At 36.8% G+C, this 14,239-nt stretch overlaps 1 protein-coding gene across 1 annotated transcript in view; it reads right to left on the bottom strand.

The window, feature by feature from the left end:
* Positions 1-4,369: 4,369 nt before the first annotated feature.
* Positions 4,370-14,239, bottom strand: part of LOC128357768 (CUB and sushi domain-containing protein 1-like) — a gene marked incomplete at its 5' end in the record, with an annotated part of 321,638 nt that continues 311,768 nt past the window's right edge. The window contains 4 exons of the mRNA XM_053318176.1: positions 4,370-4,529; positions 6,364-6,426; positions 8,839-8,965; positions 9,197-9,284. Of these exons, the coding sequence (XP_053174151.1) occupies positions 4,370-4,529; positions 6,364-6,426; positions 8,839-8,965; positions 9,197-9,284 (438 nt within the window). The remainder of the gene's footprint in view (positions 4,530-6,363; positions 6,427-8,838; positions 8,966-9,196; positions 9,285-14,239) is intronic.

Genomic DNA, 14,239 nt, shown 5'->3' with positions numbered 1-14,239 from the left:
TTGTGAACAGACATTCTATAGTTGTCTAAGGTTTTGTTTATTCCTGTGGGAATAATGTGAAAGTGCATCTTCTGTCTTCTGTACTCTTCAACCACTGCCATTAAGACAGTGTATAGCTGTACACACATTTGCATCTTTTGTTTCCAGGCCTCACACCGCTGTAATATGCCATTGTTTTTGACCATTTTATTTGCGGGTCTGGAATAGTTTTGTTTAGGCTAAAAATGTAAACAAATTCTGTCTACTTAATATATGAATGTGACAACCTTCTCATGCCAGATGGATTTATTTTTTCAGTATTTGAGTTCTGGAGAAAATCCACTTTCTGATTTCAGTGAATTGCATCTTGGCCTGAAAAATAACACGGTAATATTACGGAAGCGTATAGCATTCACTTGAATAAAAAACAAAACAAAACAAAACATTTTTTTCTGAGTAATTTATTTTTTGGTCTGTTTTTCGAGGTAATTTTTTCTCTCCTGTTTTTCTGACTAATAATTTTTCCTGCCGTAGCCGGCCTGAATGCATTTTAGATGCATCATCTTCCGTGGAGCATGCCATATATGTCCAGCTGATCCTGGAGAAACATTGCTATGTCCAGGAGATCTGAATTGGCTTTCCTTCTGAACAACCGCAAAGTCTTCAGGTGCCTGCGCAAGGTCGACAAACTGATAGTAATACCATCTATATGACTTAAAGACAGGACAATCTCCCAGTGTCTTAAACCCAGATCAAAGTAAAACTTGATTAAACTAAACAAGCAGGTCATGTTTGCTTCCATTACATCAAGCTCTCAATAAAGATAGCAATAAAATTAGCCTGAAAAAGAGAAAAGAAAAAAATGACTCGGAAAATCAGAAATAATTACCTAAAAAAAACGATAAAAAAAACAAACAAAAAACGCAGAAAAACAGAAATAATTACCTCGAAAAACAGACCAAAAAATAAATGAATCAGAAAAAACACTTTTTTTTTTTTTATTCAAGTGAATGCAATATGCTTCCGTATAATATAGCATGTGTTTCATGGACAAAATCACCATTTGAAGAGTTGTTCATTTCCATTATCTGACTTGCATACATTCCATTCATCGTTTCATATTGTAAATGTAAATGAATGGATTTGTGATTTATTGTTTGCAGGTATATGACAGCATGATGGATTGATATGATTGCAGGTTAAAGCAAATGCCTTGAGCGTAAACCTAATGTGAGAATGATGTGCATGTGTGTGAATCAAACAGGAAACAGGCCTGAAGACACTGTAAGACGCACATTGAAAGCAGTTACATCTGTGATCTAAACCAAGTGCAGCATCTTTCGAAAAAGAAAAAAATATATATTTTGAGAGAACACTGCGAGAAATAACAAGCTTGCCAAGTGGTTTTCAAACCAGTGGATTTACTCCTGGGTGTAAGTACGACTTTTCGATTTAAAGTACCAGGAAATGAGCTGAACATGAGGTTGCACTCTTTAAGCTTGTGTATTTGTTGCAGTGAAGTTCCAGCATTGATAAGCAGGATGTAACGTACTCTCTGCACACGAGGTATTTCTCAAACAATGGAGGGGCTCAGGGGGGTGGTGGAGAGATAACTGTCGACAACAATATTGTGCATGTTGTCTTCATGTCTGTTTGTCCTCTGCCTTAAATTCTCAAACAGATCACACGTATACCTGTGTGCTCTTTAAAAAGGTGTGTTGAAACAAGATCAAGTGCATCAAGACATGTAAAATGTTCTGCAGAATGATGCATGATAATGTGAGTGGTTAGGGACATTTGCAACACATCTTTCTAAAGAGAGTTAGAGAAACTTTCATGTTGTTTCAGAAAGCTTACACTGTCTACTACTCAAGTGATCAACTGAAAAAAGTGAGCCCATGTTTAGATACTATTTCATTTTCTCCAGTATCTATAAAGGTACAGTTTGTCAGGGAGGGATGGGAGTTTAATTGCTGTAAATAAGATCATGCTGCAAATTAGGAATGCTTTGAGCTTTATATTGTAGCAGTAATATGACAGTATGAGCTTTCAGAAACACTGTTCTAAAGAAGGGCAGGACATAGTGCCATTGTGACACAATAGAAGCTCCGAGGTCCACAGGTAAACTGATCCCAACTTTCTGGTTGGCTAGCATGTTGTCATGGCAACAAAAATAAACGGTATAGCATGTGGTCACGCCTTCTGCTAACAGGGAGTGTGAAATATAAATGTGTATATACAAACACTCTGTAACCCTGTATTTAGTCATTTGTCATCTTTTTAAAGATAGAAGTTTTGAATAAAATTCTCTCTTTTTTTTCTGAAGGAGTCATTTTTCAAACCCATTTCAGACCCAAAAATTATTCATTTTTTCATAACCCAGTCAGAAAAACACACTAGTGCAAAATTTGTGCGGTTTAAGAGTCTATATAAAGTTTATATTTTGGGGTCCCCAGCAGCAGTGGTTTCAGAAGTCCCATGGGGCCACTGGGTTCAGAGTCTGTTCATCTGTTCATATCTTCACTGAAGAAAAATGCCACAAGAGACAATGAGAGACAACAATTTGTCTCTGTTTCCATAGCAACCTGTCCTTGTCTCTCTTTTCCAGCAGACTAACAGAGGTTTATATCTGTCCATGGGTCTGTGTCCATCTAATTTCTGTCAGTCAATCAATCTGTTAATCTCTTCATCTGTTTCTGATTTTGTGGCTGGAGAGTATACCGTAGAAAAAAAAAAATCAGTCTGAACTTGACTAATATTCCCGACCAGTGTTACATGAAGATAAATCATTTCCTGGATTTGGCCACAGCTGATTGCAGCAGTCGACGATCCTGACAGCGTATTGCCTCCAGGCTTCCACTTGTTCAGCCACCAAGCTCAGAATCCTGGCTAGTCCAAGAACAAGAATCAGTTGTCTGACTATCTAATTGTATTAGACAGTCCTCTTGAAACCAGTCCATTGTGTCCACCAGCCCGGGAACTTAAATGTCTGGTTTTCTGTTTCAGCACAGTCTGTCTCGTGCTAGTATGGAAAACTGTTTATAGGACTAATTTTGTGTGTTGTGTCGCTATAGAATACTTGAAAATGTCAGAATATTCATGTAGAACTAGTTCACAGGTTGTAGCGTTAAGCCTGGGAAAAATATCATTTGCAAATGCCCGATTTGGTATGTTTTAGCCTAATTAGTTGCCAAATACTGTGGTTAGACATAGTCATAAAAGGCAATACAGTAAGTGGCAGAAAGTAAAGACAATCACAACAAACTAACAGAACATCCTGTAATGACTGACAACTGAACTTACCTAACTGTGATTGTCCTGCTATATTAAACCTAACCCATTCAGTACTCAAAGCAGGCTAAAACAAACATTTCTAAATTATCTGCAAATGTTACTTGACCCCAGATTATTTAGCACTTGTTCACTACTCCATAATCCCGGTAACCAGTGCTTGATGATGACAATTTCATTTGCTTTAAAGGAATTGGTCTGGTTGAATTAGTCGCTGCGTTTACTGTAAATACTGGTCAACTTTACAGCAGTCTGTGTACAATCAATATTAGATTTCACCAAAACAGACTCTGTGGGCTGTCATTGTGTCAAAGAGTCCAATCCTGTCAAGTCCAGCATGATGAAAGTCCAGTGGGAGGTTTTTGGTCCAGCAGCAATGATGGTTTTGTGTTGACATATTGGAACAGTCCAATTACTATTTTTCGTCTGGAGGGGTGGAAGGGTGGAATAGTCTATGTGCTTCCCCTGAGGGTAGAACCTCACATCGATCAAACCCATGTCTGGCCTGCAGCAGGGGAGTTAGTAAGCTTATACCACTGTGCAAATTTAGCTTGCAGATATGGTTTTAGGTTGGGGTAAACCTCTCTTCAGATTGCAGGGCGGGTATCAGAGGGCAATATGACACTGGCTGTATCAAGCCCTTTACCTAAGAGGTTGGATCAAATTTTCTAGAAGTCAACTGACACTGGATGAGAACTGTTCAATAATTTTGCCGCTCTTGGAGGAAGTTCGACTTGTCTGAACAGTATTAATGTTTAAGAGGAATCCTGGTTGTTGGTCATTGACCCCCTGAACAATAGACTTCATGATATTTCATGCCTACTCCCTTGTTTACTGGTTCCAACTTATGCTGCTCTTATGCCATTCAGACTATAGAGAGAGGTGGATGATACCATTGTTCAGGTAGGAGGTCGAACAGAGTTGCATTACTGTGCAGGTTATGCTGACAAAGGACCAGCATGCTACAACACAGACTGCTCAAGGTGACATGTCCTAATCTTAAGTTTGTTCTTTCTGTCCTGTTTGGTTAAACCACACTGCAGACTGCGACAGGGAGGTTGTACTACACCACTGTTTACGTAGTGGCAGGTATGTTGGACTATACCACTGTGCAGACTGTATTGAGTGTGGTATCAAATCGAACCGCCTTAGCCTCAGTGGGCTTCATGTTGGTGTCATACATCGGGTTTTCAAATGATGCTTGACCATTGGAGCTTTCATGGCCAACATAGCCATTGAACTGGACCTTGGGACGCGTCCTGGAAAACAAACAGAAGGACATAATTGAGTTAATGGATGATATTTTTGCACAATTAAATTTAATGATCTGAGAAGAAAACACAATACAACCAAAAGGATGTCGGCCTCTAAAACACAAAATGACAACTATGTACTCCAGCATTGCAAAACAGTAAGCTAAAGCTGCTCATATCTGCTGATGCGCTTGTTTTAATATCCAATATTTAAAATGGCAACAAGCTTACATAAACCAGTAGCTGATGAAGAATGTTGAACATCTAGAAAGCAGATAATGAGTTTGTTCTGGAGCCTTTTGACTTTCTAGTGTTTTAATCATCAGTCTTATTTAGCACTACGACCAATCAAAAAAACTTGCAACAAAAACTTTAAACACCCTTTCTGTCCCTTCACCTTTCTTAATTGACTTGCTGGTCAGCAGCTTTACCCTTTAAATCTAATAAGTTTCCAATTGTCAGCATCTACAAATTGCAGGGAAAGTTATGGCAAGAATCAGAACATGAACTGTAACAATTGCCCTCTTCAGTAGTTCGGCTTCCCAGTGACCATCTGGTGCTCACATGTGAGTGTGTCCGCATGCATGTAAATGGCATCCAATGGTTTTAGTTCAAAAGAATATATTATTACTCAATTTACCTGAACAAGGATTTAAAGAAACATACTGCAGGGGTTAAAACAGACATGCAGTGAAATATGACTACCCCCTCCTAAATTTGTCTGTTTGTCGCAGATTACATTTTTGGATAATCAGGTCCTATAATCCAGTTAGATATAATCACTTATTCCCCAAACCCTGTGGAACTATTAGCAGGGAGGAGTACTGCAGCTGAAACGCTTTTTGACTCTGACCTCATTAAGAGTATGTGTGTGTGTGTGCACTGGTAGAAATCCAACCCTGGGGAGCCACTAAGCCTACCCTACATGCTCAACCCATTACTTTACAAAACTGCACACACACCAACACACACCGAGGACCTCCCCTGCGTGGCAGTAGTTCAAATTGCTGCACTAGTTTTGTAGTTGTGACTGTAGGTGCAATAGTTTAATTTTATTGGTAGAATGAAAAACAGCACACGTAATTGCTTTGACAGTATTATAAATACTGTACAGACATACAGGCCAAAGCAGAACTGCAAAAACTGCAATGTACACACTCACCTAGTTTCTAGACTCTCAGTTATACAACAGTTGTATTGTAATGTAAAGAAACTGTTTCTGTTGGCTTGTCATTGTGTAAAGTCAAGATTAAAGTAACATCATGATTATAGGTAACACACACAAAAAAAAAAAAACTTAAAAAAGCAACAGCATACAAAAAAACAGTAAACACATTACTTGTTTGAATCTGATCAATTTACAGTTGGTCAAATACTATATTTGTTCTTGATGGCATCATGCTGACAGAGAGATGACAATGAGATCAAAGACAAAGAAATAAAATGCCCTCCTAACTTCAAATGATTGCTGTATTAACACAATATAGCTGCACTGCTTTCAAAACATCACCATTCATTCATTTCCTGATTAAAGATATCACCCCAGTTACTTTTAGCTGATATGCATGTTTACTTGTGACATTTTCATCTTTATTCCTTTTCATTGTAGTTTACAGATTTTACATTTAACTTACAGTAATACGACACTTCGCAAAGTTCAATTTTCAGTTCAGTTCAGAAAATTAGAATCACATCGTTTGCTCAATTGTGCAGCCATACTAAACAGCATGAAAAAAACCTAAAAACTAAAAACAAGTGATGACGAGGTTGACGGAGGATGGCGGCGGGCGGAAGTCTGGTTGCTGTTTGAAACCAGATGAATGACAGGTGTCAGTCTTACCTGCCGCCAGGCCCCCAGGTGTCTTTTGGTCTCTCATTGTCATCTGTGTCAGCAGACAATGTCCTGCATACAACCATCAGCTTTAATACACATCAACTAGCAAGGCATACTGCTATCTGACAAGCAGGTTGTGTAACAAAGGGTTAGGTAATTCAATGGTAATGGTTAGTAGTCTACTGACCTTACCAGCTATTGGTAAACAATGGTAAATAGACTGTCAGTATGTCTGGTAGCCTGCATGGCCCTGTACACAGCAGTTAGCATCCACAGAATTTAGCATGCTAACTACTTAGTACGTAGAAAAGCATGTTACTAACTGGCTAGCACAGAACTTAAACCTAAATAACATTCAGGGAACCATCAGGCACTCTGCAGACAGAATAGCATACTGCTCTTGTAAATGACAAGCCGACAGATTCATGTGTCATAATGGCTATTATTAAATGAATGACTTTGTAAATCTTTGAGTGATAGACTGCAGTCAAATACTCCTTAGATGTGGAATCTCACATAGTTTTAAACAAAGCACATGATGACATTTTACCCTCAATACGGCTCTGAATTATCAGACATCTTTAGGCATTGTACTGGAAGTCTTTTGTGAACTTACAATGAAGAATAATTAATATCTGTGGTCAATCAGACCTAACATTCAGTATGTTAAAGACTTCTGTATAACTGCCTGTTCTTCCACTAAGTCTGACATCAAGTCCACTTAATACATTTAAGGATGTACTCAGTTTGGAACAGAGGACAAATAAATGAATAATGTTCAGCCAAATGACTCTGCCCTGGTTTTAAAGATTACAAAAAAAAACATCACTACCCTCTTTCCCACATGGGTTCTATTTTAATGTTGGTTCAAGGCTGGCAAAGGAAGAGCTGCTGGAGGAGAGCCAATTTGGTTTGCCTCAAGAACATTTTAAGTGTGCCTTCACCTGTGTTTGGTGATTTTGTACCAAATTTGTTTTTCGTCTCACATGCATGAACTGTAAATCACTAATACAAATTGCAAAGCCATTTAGGTACACTTGTAGGTTACATTAAAAGATGATAGATGATGACTAATAATACTATCTAGTGTATGTAGTGAAATTGCAGAAATAACTTGCCCAAAAGTGTGTGCTTGCATTTGCTCTTTCATCAAGTTAGGGACCCATGTTTCAAAATACAGAGAGTATAATTATTTTGTAGAATGAAATAGTTAAAGGGATTACATTACTGTTTCAGACAACACTGTAAAAAAGGCCTCAGTGTAATGAACACTAATATTGAAGAGAAGAAACACCCTAAAGCACATTAGTGTTGCATGGTACACCGTTTCTAGAAAGGTATTGCAATACACAGCTGTTAAAACTGTTACTATACCCCATATGATTAACACTGGTGCTAAGAATGACAGTGTTTTAACCATAGCCATATTTTCTATGAGGCGCAGTGAGGGTGCCAACTGTTAAAAAAAAAAAAAAAAAAAAATCTCTAATATGCACGCTGCAGCCTTCATGGTGAGAGTACCTGAAGCATGGCTACAAGTACCACTGCTACTGCCGACCAACCACGACTTGTTGACAAAACAGACGCATGGAGCGAATTGTGCATTATTTCGCTTAAATAGCCAACAGTCAGCCTCAAGCTGCGCTTCAGAACCAGCATACAGCACATTAGGCATTATCTATAGTCAAATGCATAAGGCTGACTGAAGGGCACATTGACACACTTGAACCTTGAGGCTGTGAATCTTAAAGTAGCCAAAGAGCTGTCCAGATAGAAATCAGAAAGAGAAAAAAACATGTTCAGATTTTTACATGTCCACGTGCCAAAAATCCTGCTATTTTCAAATATTGCAATTTTGTTGAAACATGTTCAATAGCCAGATAGCTCAGTAACTGCAAGACAATATATTTTAATGTATTTATTTAGTTTTTCAAAATTTGTCATTGTCATAATATTCAGTTTTTTTTAATTGTTAAAAACAAAGAACTTTAAGTTCCATGTTGTCACAGTCTAGTTTTAGTGCCAGCATTTAACAAGAGGCAAACATGCAGCAATGCTATAAAACCTGAAGACATGTTTGAAATAAGTTAGAGAGTAAGCATTTCTGGTAAATGTATGAAATAACTAACTGTAATACACCATGTAAATTGGGGAATAGCGGTGCACTGAAAAAAGAAAATTAAGCACTCCAAGAAGCTACTTAAATGCATTAAAACCCACAAAGTTATAGTTACATAAAGACATAAGGTGGAAATGTTCTTATATTCATTCATCAGGTTATTTGATCATCAGGTGTTTATACAGTATGTGTGTTACAATTATAAAAAATATTCATTCTCTTTTACTGCATTATACTTAATGATTACTTTTACTGAAAATATTCAAGATACTGACCTCTACAAATAGAGGGTAAAGTTTTGTATTCTACTCTGATGGTTGTCTGTTTTTATAGGATTGCTTTACAGTGAGGCTACAGCTTACCTGTGCTTGTAGAGGTAGAAAGCAAATCCAGACAGGATGAGGGCAAAGAAAGGAACTAAGATGGCTGCTGCCACAGAGCTGCTGTTTGTGTAGGGGTTGGATGGGTCCATTGCCATGGTTACAGGTCCTGGGAATACAGACAGACATAAACCCACAGACACATTAACGCATACGCACAGACACCCCTCTGTGCATGTATAATAGATGCTTCATGCATTGTTGGTCTGTAAACATAAGCCCAGCTTCTCATGCTTGCTTAGTGTAGAATGTAATTTAGTGTATGTATTTTGTTTTACACAAACAAAAAACTTGCATTGTTCAGGGTTGATATTGGTGCTGTTGCTATGGACAAACCTACCTTGCCTCGTCAGATGGAACTTGCCAAAATCTTTACTGTGAATGTGACCCTGGTAGACAAAAGTCTTCTGGTCTGACTCTGCAGTAACCTGAATAACACAACATTCAGGAGTGTTGACAAGACAAGTGGAAGACAATCTTTTCACAGGTTGAAAATGAAACTTTGTTACTTTGTGACAATCTATGTACTATTTAGTACAATAGTCAAAGTGCTAGTCTTACACAGTAATATGGTGCACGGTATTTCATTCCAAAACCACATCTAAAGGTTCTTCGCAAGGTTTTTCTCATTTAAAAATGAACAACATAGAATTGCACTGAAAGTGTGAAAAGGTGTTTTTAAGGAGAAGCTAGCTGACTGTAGTCAATCATTCAGTTTGTCGCCTGGTGTTGTTTGGTTTTAACACATGTATAAGTAGTGTGACATTAAGGGCCTGATGTACTAAAGGTCTGCGTGTGTAAAAACATGTTCAAACTTGACAAAAAACTCGCAAAAAATATACAAGCTCATCTATTAACTGAGGTTTGCGTCTTTCAACTTGCCATAATAAATATGTAATATTCACCCCAGACATAACAACAAATATGTTATTTAGCACACGCATTGTGATTGACCAAACCTGAAGGTATTTTTTCTGACGCTAACTGCGTCTATAAATAATACCTTTGAAGGGCAGGTATTAACCTGCTGAGCACTGCGCTCAGATGACTACTGTCACTATGGAGATGAGGAGAAGGAGGCACAATGACAGAATACGCACAGGACGGAGTTTTTCCACCTGTATTAATAATTTTGGAGTGGAATATTTTACTAACAGAATTGACGTCACAAATACTTTTTTCTGGTTATATTAGTTTTTGTTATCAATATATTTGTTAACCTCTTCCACTAGAACCTGATCACATTTCATTTTGCGCTTGCAGCTTTCTGCTCGTCTAAACTCTCCATTCAGACACGCAAAACCCTCATTTAAATACTGCTGTCTCCACCCTGTTGCACCTGTTTTCATTTACACAGTTATTCTTAGTAGATCACCTGCAAAACACACTGTGCACGCAATTTAGTACCCACTATTTGGGATCTTAGTAAATCAGGCCCTAAATGTATTGATATGCTAAACTCAAAGGACAATCCTTTTAAAATATTTGACGATATGCCCTAATAATTTCAATGCCAGCTTTCATCCTGTCCTCTCCCCTTGTTATCAATATTTCTCCACATCTCACACTCTGTTCTCTCGCCTCTCTCTCCTTCCTCCTGTTCCCTTCACCTCCACCTTTCAGGTAGTGGGCTGTTTGGAGACTGAAACAGCTAGTGTAATGTTAGATAATTATCAGTCTGCCTGTCCTCCTCACTCCTTTTTCTGTCATTCCCGAACCTGATAAATTGGTTAACTGACTACTGTGCGTGTCTCCATCCTTCTTTCTTTCGTACTTTCTGTCATCATTTTTTCCTTCACCCTGCCTGCTTCTATCCAGTCAGTTTGTATATCTCACCACTTCTCTTCCTCTCTGTCAACAGGTCAGACAGGATCAGATTTTTAATACATTCCCTAGATGTAGACATGATGTTCAGAAGTTCCAGCTTTAAATCTCACATCAGACTAAGTTAAAACGTCACCATAGAACATGGAATCACATAAAGCTGACTTCCTTCATTCCTTTCCTCTAACTGTCTTTCTTTCAAGCATTCAGTTTTTTCAAGGATTATGTAGCTCATCAAATATTAATAGTCTAGACAAAAACAAACAATTTATGCACTTCAAAGAACAATTATGAATGCAGAGAACAGCAGAGTAATTACAATTAATAGAAAATCAGTCTTTAAAAGTAGCTGGTTTGAAAGAGGCATTATTTTTGTAACTGATTTAATGGATAGTAATGGTATCTTTTTGAATTACACAGACTTTATAGAAAAATACAATTTAAATAGTTCTCAAAGAAAATGTGTAGTTTGATTCCTCTACCTTTGTTTCACTAAATTCAGAACTATTTAATATATAATAATGCGTTAACAGTATTACCAAATCTATTGATTGGAGAATGTAATCTGTTGAACAAGGCGTATTCTAAATTTATTAAATGGCTTATTTTGCCTACAGTTAAAGAAGCCCCTTTCAAAATCATAAACAAAATGTATCCTGTGGCAGAGTTTCTAAAAAAAAAAAGATTTAAATTCGAGGTGGATCAATGTTCCTTCTGCAATGAAGAGAATGAAACACTGGAATATGTATTTTTTCAATGTCCTATATCACAATGTTTTTGGTCAGACATTAAAAATGGGGTGTCACTAAACATTAAAGATGTGCCATCTTTTGAACTATGTCATATTATTTTCTACATGGATGGTTTGGCTTTTTCCATTTCGGACACTATTCATATAATTTTATTACTGGGTACTGCTCAAAATGGAGAAACTGTAAGCCCTCCTTCCCTGGATTTATTACTGATTTTAAGATTTTCTTCTCATGTCTCAAAAAAATTTAAATGAACAAAACTGCAAGAAAAATAAGTCTGGACATTGCTCGCTATTTGTTATTTTGATTTTTGACTTTTCTTTCTTGTCTCTGCTCCGATATGGTGATTTAAATGCCTAATTTACATGGACATTTATGTTTTTGTTGTTTTTGTGTTTTTGTTTTGTTTTTCCTTACATGAATCCCCCAATTTTTATTCCTATATTTATATTGTATTTAACTTTGATCTGTTATTAATATCCTCTTTGAGAGTCTGTATTTTTTCAATGTTCAATAAAGTTCTGAAAAAAAAAATCATGAATGAAGAGAGCAAATGAACAATAATTCAATAATATCTGAGCCCCAAGCTTTGTGGTTTTACAAGGAATTAGATGCTGGAACTATTTTCTGGCCAGACCAGTAACTTCCTGAAATCTCTGTGGGATGCCTGGCAACAGCACAGTGACAACAAGGCTGTGTCTGCAATCACCCTTGTTTACTCATTGACTGCTTCGTGTATGACACACATGCAGTAGTTCATACTATAGTGAGCAGTAAATTTGGATTTTGGATATTTATGAATCATTATCATTTTGCGCATCTACTGTACAAAATATGATTCATTGCATTGTCGGCTTGTTAGAAGAAAGTAGTGTACATGCCATGGACACACATTTTCATTCAGTCGTTGCAATGTTTGAGGGCTCTATACACTTCAGTGCATTTAAACAATCAAAAATGGTGGAGGGTAAATATAGTGTACTATGTAAAAAAAAATAGGGTGTGATTTCATACACAGCCTAAGACTCCAGGAACTCACAGCACTCGGTCAAGAAATACATACTGCCAGCACATAACTCTACATAAAACCACCAAAAACCCTTTTTAGTGGATTCAATATATGAGATATGACATCTTCTACATAAATGAACATTGACACCTGTTCTTCTTGCTGTAATTATTCCTTTTGTTCAGATTGTCCATTAAGAGATCCCTTCATAATGCACTTTCAGTGTAAATGATGGTGGACAAAATCCACAGCCCTCCTTTTAGGCAAAAATGTATTTAAAAGTTTATTTTAAGCTAATGTGAGGCTTTAGCTGTGCAAATTGGTCACATCAAGTCAATATCTTTCAAAGTTACTGTCAAAGTTTAGTGCCAAGGTCCCTCCTTTTATTATGATTCTTCCACTGCAGCTGAACAGGAAATCTATGAAGTTTTATTTGTGCCTCATTTCTGAGTGCATGTTGGGACATTTTGAGCGCATAAGAAGATTTTTTGAGAGAAAATAAAATATATTTTCTCCCGAAATAAAATCACGAAAAGAATTATTAAGCTTGAGCAAACAAAAATGTATTTTGTCCTAAATAAATGATGTTCTTTGTTTGCTAATATCCACATGAGAGCACAATCATAACCTCTTTCATTCATTTGCTCTATCTCAATATCCCAATATACATTTAGAATGATTCTGATTCACTGACATACACATGGTGATAGGAAATAAATTGGCTGGTGTGCGTGTTTGGATCTATAGTTTTACAGGCACTTGTGCTACTGACTTGAAAAAAATATTAGAACAGTTAAATTCCTGTTTTTTAAAAGGTACTACAATAATTATTACTGTATTTCTTTACTGTGTAGATCACCAAAGTAGTCAACTAGCCTAATTAGCTAATGCACACATGGTAGAAGTTAGCTAGCATCCTACCAAAATAACTAGATTGCAAGTTAAAGAAATCCAGTCTATCTTATAAAGAGAATGAAATAAAGGTTCATAAAACCAATCAATTGTGGCACATTATAACACTGTGCAAAGATGAGTGATTGTGCGGGCTGTGGATGTGTTATCACAGTTCAGTCTAATAAGAATTGTTCAGCTGGTGCATATGCCAAAAAAGGTAAGTTTTACAAAATAAAAAATATCCATGGTTAAACAATTCATAATAGAAAGAGTCAATATTGACCTTGTTTGCAGTTTGAGGTGTTCTGTCAACAGTTTTACAGATGCATTTTTTTATAATGGTGGTCTATGGGAAAATTGCTTTTTGGGCTGCGGGGGGGGATTTTTCCCTGCAATACTGGGTGTGACCACTAGAGATAAAATGGCTGAAAAGCTAGTTTTCATAGACTTTGTAAGCGCAAAGCAGAGAAACTGAGAGTGGAAGTGAGTAAAATTAAGTGAAAAAGGGTCAAATATGTGAACAATAGCAAACACATAAATAAATGTATGGAGCATAGAATAGATTTGTTTGCTCAAATTAAACTATTCTTATCGTGATAATTATTTCTGTTCAAAATATATTCTATTTTGACTGTCTGTTGAGACACACGAGATTTTTTACCAAAAAAAAACCCCCACTTACATTACTTACATTGTAAGCACATTTAGAAGGGACCTTTGTAATGTAATGGTACAGTAAGTATGGACAGAAAAATGTTTATAGCGAACAGAATCTTCAATTGGTTACTTGACTGTTGTTTTATGACAGACTTAAAGAACTGTAAACCTATTCTTTAAGAGGGGCTGGTAAAAGGATTGTTTGTTTTTGACTATAACTAAACATTTCTTGGCTTTACAGTATAGA

The sequence above is a fragment of the Scomber japonicus genome, chromosome 1, assembly GCF_027409825.1.
Source record: "Scomber japonicus isolate fScoJap1 chromosome 1, fScoJap1.pri, whole genome shotgun sequence".
Taxonomy (NCBI): Eukaryota; Metazoa; Chordata; class Actinopteri; order Scombriformes; family Scombridae; genus Scomber; species Scomber japonicus.
Note: the sequence above shows the minus strand (reverse complement) of the source record. Positions and strands in the feature narration are given on the sequence as shown.